This window comes from Notothenia rossii (genome assembly GCF_949606895.1).
Source record: "Notothenia rossii genome assembly, chromosome: 8".
NCBI classification, from domain to species: Eukaryota; Metazoa; Chordata; class Actinopteri; order Perciformes; family Nototheniidae; genus Notothenia; species Notothenia rossii.
The window spans coordinates 44,591,439-44,614,203 of NC_136906.1; the positions used below are offsets into that span (position 1 = coordinate 44,591,439).

Consider the following 22,765-nt stretch of genomic DNA (forward strand, 5'->3'; position numbering starts at 1 on the left):
ACTGTAAAGGAGGAGATGAAAAGCAAAGCAGATGGGACACTGAAGAGAGTTACAGCGGAAGGATCCAAGAGCGGATGGACTGAGGAGAAGGTGGACGGAGGAGAGGAAAGGACGGAGGAGTTGGCATGGTCCTGCAGAACGTGAGGGGGTCGTGGCTTGACAACCAGAGGGGGAGAGAAGGAAAACGGGAGTGAGTGAGTTTACACATAAACACACTTATTCACCAACGAGAAATACGTAAAGAAAAAGGTTTATTATATGAATTAATCAATTGGTGAATTTATAAAGTAAGAAAGAGGAAACTATTAAATAACCCTAAAAACACACTGAGGGTAGAACATATTATTCAATCTTTTCATCGTATGAACAAATTATTCTTTAAGAGTTCTTTTTTATTCATGTGTGAATTTGGGTAAGATTTAATTTGTTACAGTATAGACCTACAGTTTAAAGGGATGGTTTTAGTAACCACTCTATAAAAGCAGACAAATCTTTATTTGTATGGAAAATGTTAAAGGTAGAGCTAGTACCAAGCCAAAGATAGTATTCCAATCTAGAGTATTGATTTCTCCATTGTAGCATGGTTATTACCTCAGGAGGGAAGATTAAGGTGGAAATAACAATTTTTTTTCGTCCAAGATGTAGAGTTTTAAAAAGACAAAAGAGAGATTGCACATTTTAATTAAAAAAAAAACTAATATAATTGGGAGTAATACATGCGGGCCTTGGATCACTCATTGTGATGGTGCATATTTTACAACAAATATCGTTCAGGGAGAAGGGGTCGCTCGACCCACCCTGCAGATGTTTTAAATCTTACTTGCAGCTTCAGAGGGAGCGCACGGCACCAGAGTATGAGTTTTAAAAGACAAGCGCCACCAGCTCCTAAAGGTCATCCATTCAATCAGTGATGACCTGACATTTAGAGATGTTATTTAAAGGAGAAACATATCTGCCATAGGTGTAAATTCCTGAATTGAACTGCAAACCATTAATGAAATGACTTCTGTTTTTAAAGTCCTTGTTAAAGGAGGGAGTAATTATCACATGCTCTAGCACCCAAGGTTCCACACACTGTTAAAGGGGTTAGCATAGCTATTTAAGTAGACAAGAATTGAAAATAAATTAGAATAATGCGTTATTGATATTCCACCGGTTCTCACACCATTTCAGGGACTTTATCACTGCATTAGAACAGACCACCCAAAGGTAATGAGAAGGAACTTTTAAGTGATGAAACTCTACAACTGTTGTAACTGACCAAAATCTTCTCCCAGAAATGACTGTCTAGAATGCCGTACCCCAGAGTAGAACGTACCGATTGATCACGACGGCCCCTTCTAGAGAACATATTACTTTCATACCTTAAATGGTATGAAAGGAGGGAGGGTACATTTCTCATGAGGAGACAGTTACAAATGCTAGCAGAACAAGACGAACAACCCCCGTATTCAGATGTTGATGACAATGATGAGTTAGTTTAAATGATATGGATGTTCGGAGATGAGGTTGATCAAAGAATGTCCAGCTGATGTGATTCTTTACATTATGAAATCATGTGAAGAAGTGAGCAAAATAAAATGCTAAAATGGAGTGAATCCATTTCAATTTACTTTACACTATTCCAAGATAGTTTATTTTTATTTTTCAATTTACTTTGCCAATCCAAGATATTTTATTTTATTCTTTATTACTTTATACTATTCTCATATGGTGGATCTCATGTTGTAAAAATCATTGCTATTCTAAAATGGTTTGTTTCTTTTCACTTTGTAAAAACAAGTGCCTTAACACTGAGCGTGGTATGAGAACGGTTTCTGTGAAAGGAGGGACGAAGAAATGTTCTGATACCAAGCCATTGCTGCTATTTTGAAGAATGATATTGAATGTAAACACTAGAAGTTATGCACAAGGGAAAACTTTTATATTTGAACACAGACAAGAATTTATTTTGTATTTTTGTAAAGCCGGCTGTACAACCATTCCATTAGATTGTATGTTTGTTAATATGAGATATGTAATATGCAAAGTTCAGATGAATAACTCATTGATTTCAGTATTATACACACCTTTTAGGTGTGTAAGGAGGGACTGTTAGAAATTAAAATCAATGTTTTAATGGGGAAATGTAGTTTAAACATGCCGTCAGTTTTAATGCTCTTTTATACTGAAAAACCAGAAATTCTTGTGCACAAGCAGTTAAGCTTTTATTCTGAAAATCCTTCATCTACGGTTAGCATTTAGCATGTGGCTAATATACGATTTCCTGAAGAGGTGAATTTAGTACCGAAATGATATGGAGTGGTGCAAACCGAAGCCTACTGATTTAACACTACAACTACAGATGTCGAGATACTACCATGCTGAATATTAAATGAAGGTACAGTTTATTTGAATACATTATTGTTTACAGACGAGAGTAGCATGTGACAACATCCGGAATGACCGGAAACCAAACGAGCCGAGAAGTATTTTTTAGAGTATTGATTACAGCGTTTAGAATGTGTTAAATGAAAAGTGATGAAAGAGAATATGAGGAGAAAAGGCGTGTTAAGCATATATTGAATGTGAAAAGAACCAATCCTCTGTTTAAATGCAACAACGGACGAGGCGAGCCGGCTGGCGGGGAGGAGCCAGCAGAACAGCACCGGAGGAGAGATCCAGGCTCTTCTCTTCCCTATCAAGGAGCGGATCACAGCTGTTTGTCTGACTGAACAATATCATGCTTGGGACCAACCCGCGCCTTTTTTAATTAAAGTACCCAATTGAACTTTCACAGAGACTCCATTTAGTCTCCTTTTAAAGCTTCTCTCCTGGACGGGAGAATAACGAACACAGTTAACACTGCCTATCTTTAGTATCTGTATATCTATATCTGACCATTAGAATCTGTATTTTTGAAATTGTCGTTTTTAACACCGTAGTTTTACAAATGATAGAATAATTAATTACCAGTGTTTTCCAATTTTACCCGGCAGTTCGTTTCGTTGGCTAACGTTAGCTAAAGCTAGCGATACTAGTTAACTACGCAATGGTTTGTGCTGCTTTGCTCCGGGTTGCAGCCACAGGTCTTCGCATGAAACGTGCTTGTTCTATCGTTTCCCGGCCAATGTTTTCCAAAGGAGAGTCTGGATTCGTGCCATGAGGTAAGCTGACGTTACATTTTTGTCCATGTCACGGTGAAATGTAAATAATGGGTAGTGACTGTATCGCCGTTATAGAGATGGCGCTGCTGAAAAGACCGCAACATAAGTAAAGATAATGAATACATCCTATTAAAACCTGTGTGGCTTATATGATAAGTCTTATTAGTACAAGCAGCATAACGTTTCACCATGTAACTAAAGATTGTAGTCAGGGAAATCAGTTTGACATATTGAACTAATAACAAATCACCTCTGGCTGGCAGAGAACTCTCTGCTCCATAGCTTCTCTTGGACGTAAAATCACATGTACATTTTAAATTTATATTCAATTTAATATTCCATCCCTCACATACTTTTTGTATATATAATAACTTATATTTTGTTTTTCTTGTTATGCTGCTGGAACACAAACATTTCCCAAATTGGGATCAATACAGTAATATCTTATCTTAATTAATTAAGAAATATAACTATTATAATTATTGTAGCAGCTGACACCTATTTTCAACATGGATTAATCTACCATTTATTTATTTAGTTCAATTTTCATCTATAAAAAATTCAAAATAATGAAAATGTTCACGAGACTTATCAAAGTGCAAGGTTATATCTTTAGATGTTTTGTTTTAGCCTATGTACTGTATGTCTTAATGCTCTTACAGTATGTATATACTGACGTATATATATAGTATATGTGACGGCGTGACTTCCATGAAACTAATATTTTATATCTTCCCAACAGACGAGCTGACAGGAAACCTAACACTCTAACAACCACAACATTGCAAAGGCGAGTAAATGTAAATTAAAAACAATTCACAATTTTTTTATTTCTTCTTCTTTCTTGCAGTGAGGTGAAGCTGACCTTGCACTTGGTGCCAGTAAGGATGTTCCTCACGCAGGCTGAATGTTTCTCCTTCCTTACTGACACAGAAGCCCTTGATTTGCAATGCTTCACTAATTGTCATTTCCCTGGCTCCGTAGGGACACTTTACCTCCAGCACAGCGGAAGACCCTACCAGACCATCTGGAGATGCCCCCAACAATCCTGATAGGGAGAGCCACAAATCTGACTCATGGACCTGCATCTGAGTTGCAGTGGTGAATGCCCTGACGCCCTCACATTCATTCATAGTCCCCCACTGTACAGACAAAACACCATCAAGGGCCTGTTGTTGCCCTAGCACCCTGGCAATAAAGGAAGCAGTCACACGTTTTGACCTCAGGACAGCTCCAAAGTTGCTGGCAGTCAACCTTCCTTTCCTGAACAAATGCCAGTTTGGGTTGGTTCGCTGACCAGTGGGAGCCACCTGAATTGCCCTCTGTTGCTCTTCAGACAATGCCATGCTTGCCACAATTGCCTCAGGTCCCTGATGCCCAACAGATTTGATAATTTCAGGAACAGTAAGTGTTTCCAAGCTGTAGTGTTCCTCTTCTGGCTCGGGGGAGAGAAGCCAAGAAATAACTGAGAACCTGCCCCCGAGTCTGTCCCTCAGCCAGTCACGATCTTCGGAGGTGGGCTCTCTTGTCAGCGGGTTAAATTAGTTATTGGTTTCAACAGTCACATTAAAACAGTTACTAAATCAGCTTACTATCACCTAAAGAACATATCTAGGATTAAAAGACTAATGTCACAGCAGGATTTGGGAAAACGTGTCCATGCTTTTATCTTCAGTAGACTGGACTACTGCAATGGTGTCTTCACAGGTCTCACTAAAAAATCTATTAGAAAGCTGCAGCAAGTGGCGGCTGGTGGAAAATATTTTTGGTGGGGCTGTTGACATAGTGAGTAAAAAAATGTTTGTCGGTTACGGAGTAGTGTAACGGAGTAGTGTAACGCGCTACTTTTATAATTCAGTAACCACACTACAGTTACTAACATTGCCCCGACACGCGTTACTTCCTTACTTACTAAAATCAGGCATAATCAAACCTCAACACACCTGCAAATAACACATGCTAAGGTGAAGCTAACACACACAGATATAAACAAATAGAAAACAACCGAAAAACAGAGAAGAAGAACAGACTACGTGAATCACGTAGTCGGTATTCTTCTCTGTTTTCGGATTGTTGCCTGTTTTGAATGACGAATACACACTACCGCCGCCTGCTGGTAAGGAGAGTTATTGCCACTCACGCATGCGCAGTTCGTACGTGCTCGGCTGAAGTCTTTGCGGTGTGTTCCAGTGCGAAGCTTTATGTAGAGACTAGAGCAGGGGTGCTCAAACTTTTTCAGCATGAGAGCTACTTATAAAATGATCAAGTCAAAATGATCTACCTACTACAAAAAATGCAAAACATATATTTATTTATAAATATATTGAGGATTCTTTATATCGCATGAGCCAATATTGCACAACACAACACAATTAACTATGTACATTTTTTGTCATTACCCGAGTTTACTCTGATGACTTGCACTGAATTGAATCAGCCAGGGATGCATAGTCCGGACGGTAACTGCTGACAGCGAGCCTCAAGCACACTTCCAAATGTTCATCAGTCATGGTGGAACGGTACTTGGACTTGATGATCTTCATGTGGGAAAAGGCTGACTCACATAAATAAGTGGAGCCGAATAATGCTGTCAAGGAGGTAGCACATTTCCTCATGTTGGGGTACTTTACCTCTGTGAGTAAGTTCCAGAACTGTCCATGAGCTCTGGACTTCAGCTCAATGTCAGCTTGTAGTGTCAAAATCTCATCTTCCACTACAGAAGAGTTCAGGTGAAACAGTGTTGCAATTTTTGATGCGAGTGAATCAACCTCAGCATCTTCCCGAAAAGGATAGCACATGAATGTAGCGACTGGCTCGAGCAAAGAAAAGTCTTGAAAGCGTTTGTCAAACTCTGACAGACATTTGTCAATCTGCTCTGTGTAGCGTGCAGTGTCAAGTTGCACACAGGCCTTCCTTTGCATCTCCAGCTCTGACGCCAGGTTCTGGAAGTTTGCCAAATCATGGCGCTGCAGCTTTGAGGAGAGATGTTGCATCTTTCGTTTGAAAGCATTAACCGAGCTGATCATATTGATCACTGTTTTGTCTTTTCCTTGCAGCTGTAGATTAAGGTCATTCAACATGTTGGTCAGATCGGTTAAAAATGCCAAGTCTAACAGCCACTGACCGTCATTTAGTTGCGTGTATTCTGCATGTCCAGCTACACGGAAAAACTCCTTAATCTCCGGACAGAGCTCTCGAAATCTTTGCAGGAATTTCCCTCGACTAAGCCATCTCACGTCAGTGTGTAGCAACAACTCAGAGTGGTCGCAGTCAGCATTCTCCAGATGTGCACGGAATAGCCTTCTTTGAAGAGATCTGGCGCGAATAGAACAGGCGATCTTCGTTGCAACATCCATGATCTCTTTCATGTTGAGCATTTTAGCGCATAACGCTTGTTGGTGGATTATGCAATGGTAATTTAGGAAGTCCGGGAAAGCATCGTCCTGCCTGCACTTTGCAATAAATCCATTCAAGCGGCCAACCATTGCGGGTGCTCCATCCGTGGTGATAGACATCAATTTGTACACTGGGAGCTGAGTTTTCGCGATAAAGTTTTTAAACGACTGAAATATGTCCTCTCCTCGCGTCTGTTCTTTCATGGGCAGTACTGTTAATAGCTCTTCTTTTGTAGTGATATCACTAAACACCATACGAATGAAAATGCACATCTGGGCTGTGTCACTCACGTCCGTTGATTCGTCCAACTGCAGTGAGAAACACTCGCAATCTCCAATGTCCTTCCAAAGTTGCTGGGTTAAATCCTCAGCCATGGCTTCACAGCGCCGTGTAACTGTGCTTCTTGACAGCTGGAGAGCTTTGATCGAAGATAATATTTCTGCCTTATTTTTAAAGTCTCGGAACAATGAGTCAGCTGCTTCAACGAATGCCTCTTTTACCATCTCTCCGTCTTGGAAGGACTTCTTGTTATTGACGATGATGTGACTCACCCGGAACGATGCTTCGGTGGCGGCTTTCGCTTTTGAAGTTTGTTGCGTGAAAAATGACTGCTGTCCGGACAACTGGGATTTCAGTTCCTTCACTTTTCTCTTTCTCAGCTCGCTTTTCGGCGGGAAGTCGGTGTCGTATTTTCCATGAACAGTCCGAAAATGCCGCTCCACATTCCCCTTCTTTGGTATTGCTATGGTAGACTGGCAGATGAGGCAAACGCACTTGGAAAATGTCATCGTGAAAAAAAAGTCCTCCTCCCATTCCGTATGAAAGTTATACGTTTTTTTCTTCTTACTTGGTCCAGCTACCTCACTCATTTTTATACCCTTTCATAGGTTTGAGAGAAAAAACCAAAGGCTGAAAACTGGCCGTAACTCGCTGACAAGCTTGCTAGTTAGTTAGCACTTAGCGCTGTTGTTTGCTCATGCGCAGTGACCTAAGTGTCAGACAAAATTCAGATGTCATCTGACTGGCTGCCCTGTATATCAATCAAAAGACGGGATGGATGATAGGTTGACGTCAATTTTTTTAATGTCACTCGATCTACCAATAATACCTTTGGGATCGACTGGTAGAGATCGCGATCGACGTATTGAACACCCCTGGACTAGAGTAACGAAGTAGTGTAATTTATTACTTTTTTTGTGGAAAATATTATTTATCAACCTGAACATCTACCACTGTACAAGGAATTTGTATTCTCAGACCTGATCTTTGTTTTTCTCTTTCTTAAAACTGTTCATGTTTGACCCAACACCTCCACCAAGTGGCTTTACAGTGCATGTGGGATATAAAAACTTTTGAAAATGTGTTTCTGGTCATTAATAGCATCTTTTCAGTAGCATTAATTATAAATATGTAAGTGGTTGAATACAAATCACTACAGCATTTCAAAATGAACTGTGAATAAATGCAATTTAAAAAAAAAAGTAGAGCTTTACATTTGTATAAGATTTATACAAAAAGAAAAAACACATTAACCAAGGCATGTCATACATTGTGTTTTTTCTTTGTTTCTCTGAGGATTATTTACAAACAGGCTTATTTACATATAGCAATAACTCAGAAATGAAAAAGCTACATCGTCTAACACAAACAACCAGTTAGCATAATGATAATATATTTGTACAATGTAACTGGCAAGGCTAGAGCAAAAAAAAATGTTTAAATAACTTCAAGTATCTGTCTTCAGATTACATGGAGGTTTTAGTCCGATGGGAAGCAGATTTTAAGCGACAGCGAAGATAAACCAAAAATGTGGTGGAGCTGCAAACCGTGTAGTGTTGCTGGGACAGGACAGGAGGAGCTATAACCGTTGGAAAATACATCACAGACAATGCAACAAAGGTGGAGACAGAACAATCACTTCTGTGATAAATGCCCACTTATTAATAAACTTCTAACACAACCATGGGAAACCTCCTCTCTACATATAAAGTGATATCCAGCTTATTGGCCTATAGCACCTTTTTTACTGCTTTGAATAACAAATGTGCAACAGGCAGAAAAAAGACAAAAACAAAAGGAAACAAGAAACGACTTCCTCTGGGGAAAATGAGTCGAACGCAACAGGTTTCCAACAGTCCTAATGTTCCTGTATTTTGTGGTTGGACAAAACATCTTAGGTATCCAAAAGTAACTTCACAACATTCTGCGGCCGTTTAATTGTCTCTCTAATGAAACGCATTGGTTTAAGGGTCGGCCATCTGTGTTTGCTGCGAGTGTGTGTGTGTGTGTGTGTGTGTGTGTGTGTGTGTGTGTGTGTGTGTGTGTGTGTGTGTGTGTGTGTGTGTGTGTGTGTGTGTGTGTGTGTGTGTGTGTGTGTGTGTGTGTGTGTGTGTGTGTGTGTGTGTGTGTGTGTGTCTTTGTAGAGGAATTTTGCCCTTCTCTCCTTCTGAGTGGCAAACTCTGGTCAATGACTCTGGTGTTGAAGTCAGGAATGCTCATAATGAGTTTTTTCTCAATTGACAGCATAGCCAGAGCATTCAGGCGATCCTGTGTCATGCTGTTCCTCAAGAAAGTCTTTATTCTTTTCAGAGTGGAAAAGCACCTCTCTGCCTCAGCCGTAGCCATGGGTGTGGTTACCAGAATCTTCAGAAGACTGACAGTCTCTGTGAATGTCTCCTGGAGATTGTTGTCAATAAAGAACTGGAGCAGAGTAACAGCACCACTGCAAGCCCTGAACTGGTCATTTTCGTAGACGAGGGACAGTTCCGTCTTGAGCTTTGCCCTGTCCAGTCGAGGGTAGGCTTCCACAGTTGTTTCCAGCGCTGCTTAAGGGAATGTTTGGCTGTGCTGCTGGAACAGGTCTCCTTGCAGGAGGGTGGAGCTGATGAGGTGTTTGTTGAAGGAAAATCTCTCCTTTGCGTGACTCAGTATGGTATCACATACCTATGAAATAATGCACAATGAAAAAATCAAGACATAATAAATAACAGAATCACCTTTTCACATCTATCACTCATAATATCATTAGTGTCCCCTCATAAGATTTGTAACAAACAAAGAGCTTTCTTGTGAATGGAACTGAATCAGAATAACAGGACATCTATCTGAGCGTCAACAGAACAATATTACTGTTTAAAATTAAGTCACTACAATATATACATTTAATGGCTATGTTTACACTTCATTCATTCATTGTTGGGCCCTTTCTGTCTACTGTGGTTGCTTCTGGAGGCCTAAACCTTTTCTGATCTGTCTTGATCCCATTTGAAATGTAGACTGTGGGACACTTTTTGCAGTTTAGGCCTTGTTAAGTGTATACAATTCAGAATGTAATAAGCAATAGGCCTTTCCATTTGGATATTTTAACTAGCCTACCTATTTATTGAATTTACAGAAAATGGGCTTTCTTGTGAAATGTATCATTATTGTGACATGAAATTACCTATATATTATGAAAGGAGCTTTTGGTCATAGAACACGTTCATATTACTGCTTACCTCTCTAGCCAACAGCTGTTGCTCTTCATGTCCAAGTCCCCTCCTCTTTGTGGGCAGCTGCTGCACAGATCCACTGTTTTCACCAGAAGGAATGGAGTCCCTGATCCAAACCACAAGTAACCATGTACAATTACTCATTGTGGCAAGAATTGACAAATTAGGTTTGACTATTTGAAATAGTAGTCAGAGATACACCTTTTAAACGTTATATAATATATACATTTCCAGTAAGTATGTATGAGTTGGTCTATTGTGTTCAGCTAAATCACATTTAGGTTTCACAGATTTCCTATAATAAGCACATCTCAGCCATTGTAAATAATGATTTACCTGATTGTTTGTATGCTGCTGGTGAACCTCTTGATGAGTCCTGTGATGTAGACAGAGTCGATGTTCCTCTTCTGCAGTTGGCTAAACAGCATGTCTACATGTGGCATGATCTTGTGGAACAATGTCAGGAAAAAGCTAAAAACTTCATCTTCCATCATTCTCACAAAGCCCCCGGCTTCTCTCACTGTTATGGGATCAAAGTCACCTGAGTCTCTGATTGTCTTGAAACACCTCAGGATGTTCTCCTTGTGCTCATACACAGTGTTAACAGCACGACTGTTAAAGTTCCATCTTGTTGTGGAAGTGCCAGGAAGTCTGTGTGCCACAACTTGATCCAGGATTGCAGTTCGCTTAAATGACCTAGAGAAAAATGCAGCAAATCCACCAAGGTCTGAAAAAAATGTTCTTATCTTGGGGATGTGGGATGTTGCCTGCTGCATAATGAGGTTCAGCTGATGAGCATAGCAGTGGATGTAGTGCGCACTACTGTACACATCCTTCACTTTCCGCTGAACTCCACCTTTAGCTCCCCTCATCACCGCTGCACCGTCATAGGCTTGGGCGATTAGTTTGCCCTGTTGTCCATCGGGGAGGATAGTGCCCAGCCTCTCAATCAGCGCGGTGGCAACTGTGTCAGCATTTGCATTCTGAAGAGGGATGAACTCCAAAAAACGCTCCTGGACGTTGTTATGCGGGTCAATGTAGCGTAGCACAAGCACTAACTGGCAGTGGGTGGAAATGTCAGTTGTCTCATCCGCCTGAATAGATAAATAACTGGCATTTTTTACTTCCTCCAGAATGTAGTCTTTACAAACTGATAACATGCAGTCCAAAAGTCCATTTTGCACCGTCTTTGAGGTGCCTTTGAAAACGGTAGCCGTTTTAAGGTGCTCCTCCAACACGCTATCTAACGAGGCCAGAAGATTAACGAAACCCCGAAAAACGCCGGGGTTGTCGGATGTGTCAGTCTCGTCGTGGCCACGCAAAGCTAGGTCAAAGCCCCCACAAAATGCCACACAATCAATTATTTTAGACAAGACGTGCCTATTCTTGTCCACTTCTTCATTGTGTTTTTTCAATGAGATCTTGTACCCTTGATCTAGCTGCGCGGCTATGTTAGCTTTGCCTAGCATAGCTAGCTTGAAGGTACTTGTCATATGTAACTTTGTGCACTCGTGCTTTTTAATTTTTTCGGACAAATGCTTCATATCGTTCACCCCCTTCACAGTCCACGGGCACATCGTATTTGTCCCCGACTGTTTGAAGAGCAAGCATGGGAAACAAAAGACAGCATTCACCTGTTTGCATCCAGTTAGCCATGCCTTTCTGGTGTACCAGCTACGTGAGAAGCCTCGTTGATAGGTTTTGTTTTTTTCACGAGCTTGCTGCGATATATTCAAATCAGGTTGGTCCGGTCCAAGATCTTTTAGCAACTGTTTATCTCCCAAACTTCTCCTTTCGAAAGGATTGGAGATTAGCTCTTGAACTGAATTGGGTGGGGACAGAGGTCCGGAGACTCCACCTGCACACGAAGCCATCCTCTGCTCTAGTGCGTCACCCGGATATGAGTCACTGTCCAAACTACTCACAGATTGGACCAGGCGCTGACATTGGCGCCCGGTCAAAATCAGATTTGACGACGCTGATTGGCTGAAATTATGTTTCGCAACAGTCAGCTGCTAGTGGCTGCTGCTGCACTGGATGAAGGCTGATTTCTTAGCGCCCAGGCGAGAGAGGGTAATGATGTTGATACATGGGCAAGGCCAGGCAGGCAGGAAACATGTGACTTATCAGTAACTTTAGACATCGTAACACAATTTTAAACCAGATTGTATTGTAGATTATACATTTTACCGATACAAATTATATAATATTTACCTTTTTTATTAAAAATTAAATAAAAAAATAAAAAAATATATATATATAGGCTACTATATATATATTTTTTTTATATATTTTTTTATTTTATGTGGGAAGAGGTGGGGCGGCGCCCCTAGCGCCCCTATGGACCGGCCGCCACTGGCTGCAGCTGATTCAGAACACCGCTGCTCGAGTCCTTACCAACACTAAGAAAGTGGATCACATCACTCCTGTTCTGAAGTCTTTACACTGGCTTCCTGTGTGTCAAAGAATAGATTTCAAAATACTGCTGCTGTTTATAAAGCACTGAATGGTTTAGGACCAAAATGCATTTCTGACCTCCTGCTAAATGATGAACCATCAGGATCTCTCAGGTCTTCAGGGACTGGTCAGCTTTCTGTCCCCAGAGTCAGAACTAAACATGGTAAAGCAGCGTACAGTTATTATGCTCCAAATATCTGGAACAAACTCCCAGAAACCTGCAGGTCCGCTGCAACTCTTACTACTTTTAAATCCAGGCTGAGGACTTTTCTTTTTGTCGTTGCTTTTAATTGAACTATTCATATCTTAGACTGCACTGTAACTTTTATCCATGTATTTTTTTCTTTTAATGTTTATTTTATTAGCTTTTCTTTTTAATGACTGATTTTAAATGCCATTTTCTTAATGTCTTTCATTTTTTGTAAAGCACTTTGAATTGCCTTGTGTTGAAAAGTGCTATATAAATAAACTTGCCTTGCCTTGCCTTGCCTAATAAAGATTTCATGTGACACATACAATTGATTTGTTGATGTGAATTAATGTGAATAAATTAACTCTAGGTTAAAGGTACTTTTGCTATCACTACTCACCTATAAACCTTGTCCCTCGTGCTAGCCCTGACAACACCGGTAAGCACACCTTCATCTAGGCTGCACTGTAACGTGTCCTGACTTGTAGTGGTTCTCTCCTCTATCTACACTCTTCTTGTCATCTTTGTAAAACGATATCAGACTGGTAATTGACACAGCCATGACTTCTAGTTAAATTCAGTGTAGCTAAAATGAAAAGCTTTGTTAAAATATGCAAGCACGCGAAAGTCAAATTCAGCTTTATTGTTAAAAATTCTACATGTGTTATACATCCAGAAATATCGAAATATCGTTTCCCACAGTGTGACATGTATACATAAATCAAAAAGGGCCTAGATAAACGTGGTATACATTCAACAAAACGGGCCTAGATAACCGGGGTATACAGTTTAAAATGTTAATATTTAAAGTGTTCAAAGTGCAGTTTCAGTGCAAGTCAGTTGAAACGATCTTAAGTTGGCGTGACGTTGAAGTTTTAAGACCCTGCTGCTGTACTGGCTTGTAGTTCGTTTATAGCATAACGTTAGCATTTCGCTTTTGGCGACTAGATTTATGATTCAAAAATTATAAAACTAGGGTTGACATGTGGAGATTATCCGGCTGAACAAAACGTGATCTCTCTCTTAAATGTGTGTCAACCACAGACCTTATTTCGAGTTATTTTCCAAAATCCTATGGAGAATTTGCATTGGTTTTTCGGGAAGGAACCGGAAGAAGTTTACTTCCGGGTTTTACGACGCGTCACTGCGGTTCTCTATAGAGGTTTCTCAATACTCAAATTTCCCCTCCTCGACTCCTATCCCTATCCTATCCCTCCTATAGAGAGGCGAAGTCCCTCCCCTTCCGGGAGCCTCCATGGGACCCCGGAAGCGGAAAATTATACATTGAAGTCAATGGAGAGAGAAAAGTTATCTTTTGATCCCGTTTGAATTTTGCCACGAATGACACATATGATTTTTATCAATCTTAAACAATCATTTCCATGTAAAAAAAGTCACAGTTTGTCATAAAACTGTTGAAATATAAGACTATGAAAAATATGCAACTAGAAAGACAACAAATCCCAAATGCATTCTGGGTCGCGTAAGTGATGTCATAGGCGATAATGCTCCAAGACTGGTTGCGACTCGCAAAGCAAAGAAGAAGAAGATCTCGCAATTAAAGCAAAGAAGAAGAAGAAGAAGAAGAAGACTGATGTATTCCCTCCAATAAATAGGAGAGATTGCTAGTGATGGCAAAATGAAGCTTTGAATGAAGCGTCGAACCACTTGGACAATTGTGTCGGAAATAGGTTCATTTCTCGAAGCTTCAGTTACAGCGACCTCTCCTGGCGAAGTGCAAGGCTGCAGTGGGTTTAACGTATCTTTGCCTTGAAAAATATTCGATGCACACACACACACACACACACACACACACACACACACACACACACACACACACTAAGACTGAATATCATGTTCTATTTGCAATTAAAGATTGATAATAGTGTGCATTGGGTTATTGAGAAGAGACTAGAGAGTGCTTGACATTTTTTTGGGCGGAGAGGGCCTTTTATCAGTTATTAAAGTATTAAAGTTGAAAAGCAATGATTACAAGTTTAACTATTCCGAGCTTTGAACCAGCTGCGCGGAGGATATCCCCGCATCCTGGCCGCCAGCTCTATCCACTGGGCTATCAATTCCTTAGACCACCGAAGTGTTTTTATATTACTCATAGTCTTTTTGTTCACAACTTCTCCACATTTCGAAGTGTTTCACGAGCCAGAACGACCTATTTTTCTTCCTGGCGTGCTCTATAATGATCCAATTCAAATGCAATGCCAACAACAACTCAACAGCAACAATGCAAACTACGACAACAACCCACACATTGCGCATTGTTTAGAGCGGTTATAAAGTGTTGAAGCGCTCAAATTTGAAACTGTTTCAACCTGTCACCTGTCAGAATCGAGACGAGGCAGTGCATTGAATCACCTGATTGGACGGCGAACCAGTGAGTTGATTCATTCAGGAAATGAAGCAGTTGCTGGTTCGGACGTCACATGTCACGTGATTTGAAGCAGTTGCTGCTTCGGACGTCACATGTCACGTGATTTGAAGCAAGCTTCGAAGCACTGCTTCTATGGAATAGGAAGTCCAGGGTTGAAGCTCCGTTCGAAGCTTCAGTGTCAAACTGCCATCACTAGAGATTGCTCCAATAAATTCACTTTTAAAAGATGCATGTGTGCTTTGTACCAGGTTGTAATCACAAAAGTGATCATACCACTTGCTCATTCTATCGCTTCCCGTCTGATGAAAGGACCAGGAGTCGTTGGACCAAACATATCAGGTAATATACATGTTTTGCATGGAACATAGTCAAGTTAGCTACCTAGCTAGTAGCGAGCATGTTAGTTAGCATTACATTACTTAGCCATGTCATTTGTATTAGCCTTAACATGAAGTAAACCAAAATGTTAAACAGTAAGAGTAGTCATGATGGTAAGTATTTTGTGAAACATTTGAAGAGTAGCCTATCGCCCCCTCCACCAGGTGCTAAGGGGGCGGGAGGTAGGCTAACGCTACATTAGCATCAGCGATCTTTTCTACTTCATGCTATCTGCAAAAATGGTTAACATTGAACATTAAAATATCAGGCAGTTCAGGGAGAGTCGAAGGAAGGAAGGCAGGCAGCTTTGCATGACATTCTTCTGGACGTGTTTCATTGTGATGATAGTGAGAGTGAGTCAATCTGTTTGTTGGAAAAACAGTAGTTGAGTGATTACTGAGAGAAAATTATTAAAAGAGATAATTATTCAGTGTTGTTACTTTAAAGTGTTGTTACTGACCTTTTTCTCTTTTATTTTCTTTACTTCACCTGTAACTGCTGAGACCCTGAGGAACATGCACACTGGACTGACCTGCTCTGGCAACCTGATTTCCACTGTACGTAATAGTATTTGGTTATGGTATATTATTTATATACATCAAAGGCACAATGCACCCCCCAGAGACACACATGTATTGAGTGTGATATTTTGCATTGGTCATGTGAAATCATCTTTACATACTAGAAAACTGTAGGAGCGGCAACTTGTTTTGAAATAGAATTTTTAATATCCGATAATAAAGTTGATCTGTTTTCTTTATTCTTCTCTCTTCCCAGCTCCATCCATCACCATTCTCTGTTCCTGCAGGTCCTGCTTGCTAATCAATGCTCATATTTTTTTACACAATTAGAAATAAAGTCAATGTATTGTATCACATGAAGTTGTGCTTCATTCTGAGTCAATAATACATTCATTCTGCCTTCAACTGAAAAATTATTGTGGACTGCACCGATATCCATCTAGCTGCCCCCCAGTAAGATGAACCAAGCAAAGCTGACATACTCAACATACAGCTGTGCTCTTAAAGAGCCTGTGACACGAACCCAACAACTGTTGTGCAATGAAATAGTGGGCTACTAGTAATCTCGAACAGTCAGTTTAAAAAAGAAAAAGCGATACCGTTCCGATAAATATCAATAATTTCGAACATCGCGGGAAAATTCCTTCGACTCATTTTGAGGTTTTGGGGGAAGCCGGAAGTGACGTCAATGCGGGAACGCTTCACTGTGCGGCGAGAGAGCCAAACACGGACAAAGTGTGTTGTCATGCGTAGAAATTGTGAATTACTGAGTTTAGGCACGTTAATAACGTTTTAATGAAGTTGACTACAGTATATTCATATTTGTCAGTGGTTTCATGTCAATTCCGCGAACATAAACATAAATGATCGTGGTGAAGATGATGATTAAATTAGGATAAAAAATCGGTAGTGAGAGCTGCTGAATTTCCTCCCGTGGATGTGATATCAAATCGATTATTTTTGTAGTTGTAAACTCAAGTAGATGAAACTACATTTATTAGTGCTTTCATGTCAACTCGGCGAACATATGACACATTAAATGATCGTAAGGATGATGATTTAAAAATCTTTTGTTTGAGCCGGTCTGCATTTCCTGATGAGAAAACAAACCTTAGCTTTTTGTAGTTGCAGTCAGTGGTGTAGTGGGCGTTGGACACGGGGGTACCCCCACTTATTTGAAGCATGATTTCTTTTTTTAATAGTCTAATACAGGGGTCGGCAACCCCTGGCACGCGTGCCAGCATTGGCACGCGGCACCCTAACCAGTGGCACACTAGGAATAAGTGGAATAAGTGTGCAAAAATATTTAAATTGTATTTTCGGATCCTGAACGACACCGCCGCCAGAGCGCGTCTCCCCGTTACCTGCAGAAGGAAGCCATGCACGCAACGCAGCCCCGCCCTCTTTATCTCCAGGTGACTTTCTGCCGCTTTCCTCCGTGGTGCAGTGCTGATTGTTTCACCACGGAGGAAAGCACTTCACAAATTGCAGTACCCATAAGGAGCTGTATAAATCCCGCAGTTGTTGCGTGGCTGTGTGTGTCTTTGGTTGAATGCACAGTGGCGATCTGCTCATCTCTCATCGAAATAATATGCTACAAAGGGGCGGACTGGCCATCTGTGTGTTGAACGTTCCTGTCGGCTCCCAAACCGTAGTCGAGGAGGGCAGAAGCAACAAGCTTCAGGTTCAATAACCCACTTTAGCTTAAATGACTGGAGAGAGGCGAGCTCTTCTTGGGAGGCCGTTGCATTTATTTAGCTGTTCTTCTGTTTCACAAAATACATCACAGACCTCTGTTTTTCTGCTGCCTCGTTTCACTTCCAGAAATAACATACACACGTTCCCTCACTGTCGCTCTACCATCCACAAACACACATGCACAAGCCACACCTCTCTCTCTCTCTCTCTCTCTCTCTCTCTCTCTCTCTCTCTCTCTCTCTCTCTCTCTCTCTCTCTCTCTTAAAGGGCCAACGATCTCATCTCATTCTGCATGACCCTAATATCATAACATGTGTGCTCTGGAGAATCACAGAACGGACGATCGTCCTTATTATTATGCCGTTTAAACCAATGATTTAAATGTATTCATTAAATTCGGCATCATGTAAGTTGCGCTGACAGGTCCACACACACTGCTTCCCCGCAGCGAGGCTCCCCCGCCCTCAAAAACATCCGCACTACACCAGTGGTTGTAGTAGTAGCCTACACCAACATGGATTAAACGTGTGGTTTTTTTTACCACAATGTTGGGGAAATTAATGGATAAAATGCACGGATTATTATTATTATTATTATTATTCCCACTCCGATCGGGACACTAGGTCCACCGTTTCCCCGCAGCGAGGCTCCCCCCGTTGACAGTTTACGTGGGCTGGACTGGGTGCAGTGGCGGACTGGCCATCGGGACGAATCCCGATGGGCCGGTACCGAAGTGGGCCGGTCGGATAAGTCACTAGCACATCCCCCACTCCCCCCGTTGACAATTTACTAGTGGTACCGAAGTGGGCCGGTCGGATAAGTCACTAGCACATCCCCCACTCCCCCCGTTGACAATTTACTAGTGGTACTGAAGTGGGCCGGTCGAGAGTCCCGGGCTGATTTTTAGTCCCAGTCCACCACTGGCCACATGACTGTATGATCGCCCATATTGACGCACCTAATTCCTAAACTTCTAACAGATACAAAATAAACCGATCCTTCAGCCTCATATGAGCTCTCAGACACGTTCAAAATTAAACTGTCATCGCTGTCTGAGCTTGCTGCTGTGTGCGCCATCGTGCGTTTACATGCAGAGGCTGGGATCCTGAACGGTGCAGCTGGAGCGCTGTGCCCGCAATGACGTCACACATGATTTGGCGGGACTTGAAGAATCCCCGAGAAGATCTAGAAAATTGTTAACATTGAAGGGCAGATTAATGGTTATCAAAGTACAAATATCCAAAATCCGTTCAGTAACGGTTTTCAAGGGGACAATATTTACTCAAATTGATGGGTTTGGATGATGGGGGAAACTCGTGTCACAGGCCCTTTAAGTTTACATGAAGAATTTGTGAAATATTGTTAATAACAGGTTTAAATGATTATTAGTAATTAATTATATAATTGTCTCATTGTAGACGAGCAGACAGGGAGCCAGATGAGAAAAGCAGAATATGCAGCTGCCATTTTCCACATGGAAAAGAGAAAGGGCCAAGTGTATTTGAGTGGACAAAAGAGAAATCCCAAATACGAAAAATAAAATTATACAATTTACAGATATGTATACAAATATATATATATATATATATATATCCTATATACACCATCATGTATAATGATGGTGTATGATGTAGAAGGAAGTGTGGTAGATAAGTAAATATAGAGTTACATAAAGATCCATGTTACAGCAAAAGATGGAATAACTAAGAAGCACGCAGTATAATAATAATTACATGCAACAATTAAATAACTGCTCAGCATCTCCACCCCAATCCCAATCTGCTGTGTCCTGTTTTCCTCCCCTCTGCATAACACCCCATCACACATATGAAACACAACGCAGAGTCCGAGGGTGTTAAGAGTATGTTTATTTAAATGTCCTCCTCTCTACTGGCCAACACAGGGAGCATATGCTGGGTGTAGAATTGTTCCAGGAGGAGGAGATTTCCATGCCATGCAGGGTCTTTGGGGATGGGGATGATGATCGCCTCCTTCGTGGTCCACAGTAGCAGAGACTCCGGTCTGTGATGTGCAGCTGTTATATAATATACAATACATTTTTGAAAAACATTTGATCAACAAAAAAGGATTTGGTCAGGATCTAGAGTCAGTGTGTAGTTTATTAATTAATCAATGCTCTTTACATTAGGAAAACACATACCAGTGTACCAGAGGGAGTCACACACAGCTGTGCCTAGATAACCAAACAAATTGACAACAGGGATGCAAACTCATCAGGTATGAAAAAGGTGACAAGGATCCGAGCCCCCCGACCCCACAGAATATCGGCTTTAAAATTAGGAATAACAGAGGATTTTAGCAGTCAGAACAACTAAAGCAGCATTGTTAATATTAACAGAAACGCCAAAGAGTCACATCTAATAGAAATATATAAAAGCATTTATTTTAATCGTGTAGCAGCCAGTTTATAATTTTGGCAGCACTGTTGAGCATTTTGAAAATTCATTTGCATGCCTCTGTGCAAGGCTTAGTCTTTCTATCTTTAAAGCCACTGGTGTAAAGTAACTAAGTTCATAAACTCAACAAGTACTATAATTGGGCACAATTTTGAGATACTTGTACTTTACTTAAGTATTTCAATGTTTTGCTACTTTGTACTTCTACTCCACTACAGTTCAGAGGTACATGGTGTACTTTTACTCCACTACATGTATTTAATCCCTTTAGTTACTTTACAGATGTGGATGAATGATGTGAAATATAATCAAGTCTAAAATCAGACTTTAGTTCCACCTGGAGTAAATCCACAAGCTACCCTGCAGTATACAAAGTCATTCAAACTAGCTGCACCTTTACCAGCTTTGGGAACACTTTAATGATCAATCATTATAAAACATATCATATTATTCTGAAATGGACCAATCTGCAAAATCACTACTTTTACTGTCGCTACTTTCACTATATTTTGATAATAATACTTTTCTACTTTTACTTGAGGAACATTTGGAATGCAGGACTTTTACTGTAACAGAATATTCCTACACTCTGATACTTCTACTTTTACTCAAGTAGCCTACACAGAGCAATGGTCAGCTGGAATTCGTTACCGGTCCATATCATTCAAGACAACTCAAACATACATTTCAAACATTTGCTAAAACAATATCTGAGAACTACAAATTAAATTTGAACTGTACTTGTGGGTCAATTAGTAATTAGTAATTAGTATTATCATGTAAATTATATTGTTGGTAAAATTTTGTTTAGGTTTTGACTTGATGATGGCTAAAATGTGATGACTATTTTTTTCTGTTTTGTTTTTGCTTTCACTTCCTTACCATGCACTTTTCATGAAATGATGAGTTGTTCCGTTCTGGTTTGTATTATGTATGTTTTGTGTGGGTGAGGACCCCAGGAAGAATAGCCAATGCTCATGCTAGTGCTAATGGGGATCCTAATAAAAACTAAACTAAACTACACGATCTGAGTACTTCTACTTTTAGTCAAGTACAAGATCTGAGTACTTCTACTTTTACTCAAGTACAAGAACTGAGTACTTCTACTTTTAATTAAGTACAAGATATATACTTATACCACCTCTGTTTATAGCCTATGAAAAAAACGATTAGAAAACGAAGGCTAAAGCTAACGTTAGCAGATAGTGACAATGTATGCTAGTTAGGTAGCTCAACGATAATATTGCGACGGAAAAAAAACCTTTTCAGTGCACATCACGCTCTGCTGCTCCGACAGGGAGCTCTGCTCTGAACACATGAACGGCCCGTTCTAACAGCTTTTCACCAGCGGTCCAGTCTGTGCCACAGTGACTCCGAACCACACAGTTAGTATTAACGAACGCACCGTAGGTAATGTAGCTGCTGAAGCTAGACCATCATCATCGCCGAGCAGCAGAGCCTTATTATACATCATGAGCAGAGCCGACAGGCAGGAAGACTCGAGCACACAGCTCGCGCTTCATTACAATATATAAAAAAAGCTTGCGGCCGCACATTAATCCGGAGAGACAGCAAGCGCATTTCGTGGCATTTGCGGGCAGTGGCAAGTACTTCCGGCATCTGCCACAGAGGCCGCTACTCCGTGGTATCTGTGACAAGTATATGCCACAGATGTGGTATCTGTGGCAAGTATATGCCACAGATCCCACAACTTGCCGTGGCAAGTATATGCCACAACCATGCCACAACTTGCCGTGGCAAGTATATGCCACAACTTATATATGCCACAACTTGCCGTGGCAAGTATATGCCACAACTTGCTGTGGCAAGTAAATGCCACAAGTTAAGAGTTAAGAGAAGGTTTACGGTAGCTGCCACTCGCCTTCCGTGGCAAATGCTGATATTTAAATGTCGCTGTTTTGGCATGACTTTATTGGACTGATCTGTACACAAGACTGATGATCTGTTACTGATGGTCCAATCATATTTTTCAGAAAGATTAAACATTATATGTTCTATAGATTTTACTTGGAGAACGTGGTTTGTTAAAATAAATAAACATGCTATTTTTATGATAATACTCAAGATATATTATTAGTAAGTTGACATAAAGATCTAACATTGTTGACCAGAGGTGGGAAATAGGCTAACTTGTATACCCAAGTACTGTATTTGTGATTTAGAAATAGCCTACTTGTACTTTAGTTGAGTATGTAAATGGTATGTTACGTAGTAGGCTACTTACCCCACTACAATTCAGAGGTAAATTGTGTAATTGTAGCCTACTCCCCTACATTTATTTAATACGCTACCTTTAGTTACTTACTACAGATTCTGATTAATGATGATACATATAATCAAGTCTTAAATCAGACGTTATAGTTACTCCTGGAGTAAATTCACAAGATACCCTACTACAGTATACAAAGTCATTAAAATTAGCTGCACCTTTACCAGCTTTGAGAACACTTTCATGATCAATCATTATAATGAAAACATGTATTATGCACTTTAAGTATATTGTTATGCTAATCATTTTGCGCTTTTACTTGAGTAACATCTTAATGCATGACTTTTACTTGTAACAGAGTATTCCAACATTTAGGTTGGCTACTTCTACTTTTACTTCACACTAGAACCGCCAGGGGTCGCTGTATAGCCTACCTAAAACCATCAACGTGT

General features: G+C 40.5%; 1 protein-coding gene and 2 long non-coding RNA genes across 5 annotated transcripts; 2 read left to right on the top strand and 1 right to left on the bottom strand.

Annotated features, from left to right (window-relative positions):
* Window positions 1-248: 248 nt before the first annotated feature.
* Window positions 249-9,434, top strand: LOC307017401. Its single transcript, XR_013802174.1, has 2 exons — window positions 249-3,146; window positions 3,889-9,434. It is a non-coding gene; the product is annotated as an uncharacterized lncRNA (long non-coding RNA).
* On the bottom strand, window positions 3,689-13,139 carry LOC307017399 (general transcription factor II-I repeat domain-containing protein 2-like). 3 transcript variants are annotated; one of them, XM_079646988.1, is made up of 4 exons: window positions 12,569-13,139; window positions 10,370-12,486; window positions 10,040-10,139; window positions 3,689-9,485 (listed from the first exon to the last, which is right to left on the bottom strand). In XM_079646988.1, the coding sequence occupies exon 4, from the start codon at window positions 7,409-7,411 to the stop codon at window positions 5,552-5,554; it is 1,860 nt and encodes a 619-aa protein (XP_079503114.1). In that variant the 5' UTR covers window positions 7,412-9,485; window positions 10,040-10,139; window positions 10,370-12,486; window positions 12,569-13,139; the 3' UTR covers window positions 3,689-5,551. The 3 variants fall into 3 exon arrangements, with proteins under 3 accessions (XP_079503114.1, XP_079503113.1, XP_079503115.1); XM_079646989.1 differs by having other exon boundaries at window positions 8,008-9,485; window positions 10,370-13,138; XM_079646987.1 differs by having other exon boundaries at window positions 10,040-13,139.
* A 2,270-nt stretch (window positions 13,140-15,409) lies between these two features.
* On the top strand, window positions 15,410-19,719 carry LOC307017402. The gene is made up of 2 exons (XR_013802175.1): window positions 15,410-16,004; window positions 16,225-19,719. It is a non-coding gene; the product is annotated as an uncharacterized lncRNA (long non-coding RNA).
* Window positions 19,720-22,765: the final 3,046 nt, after the last annotated feature.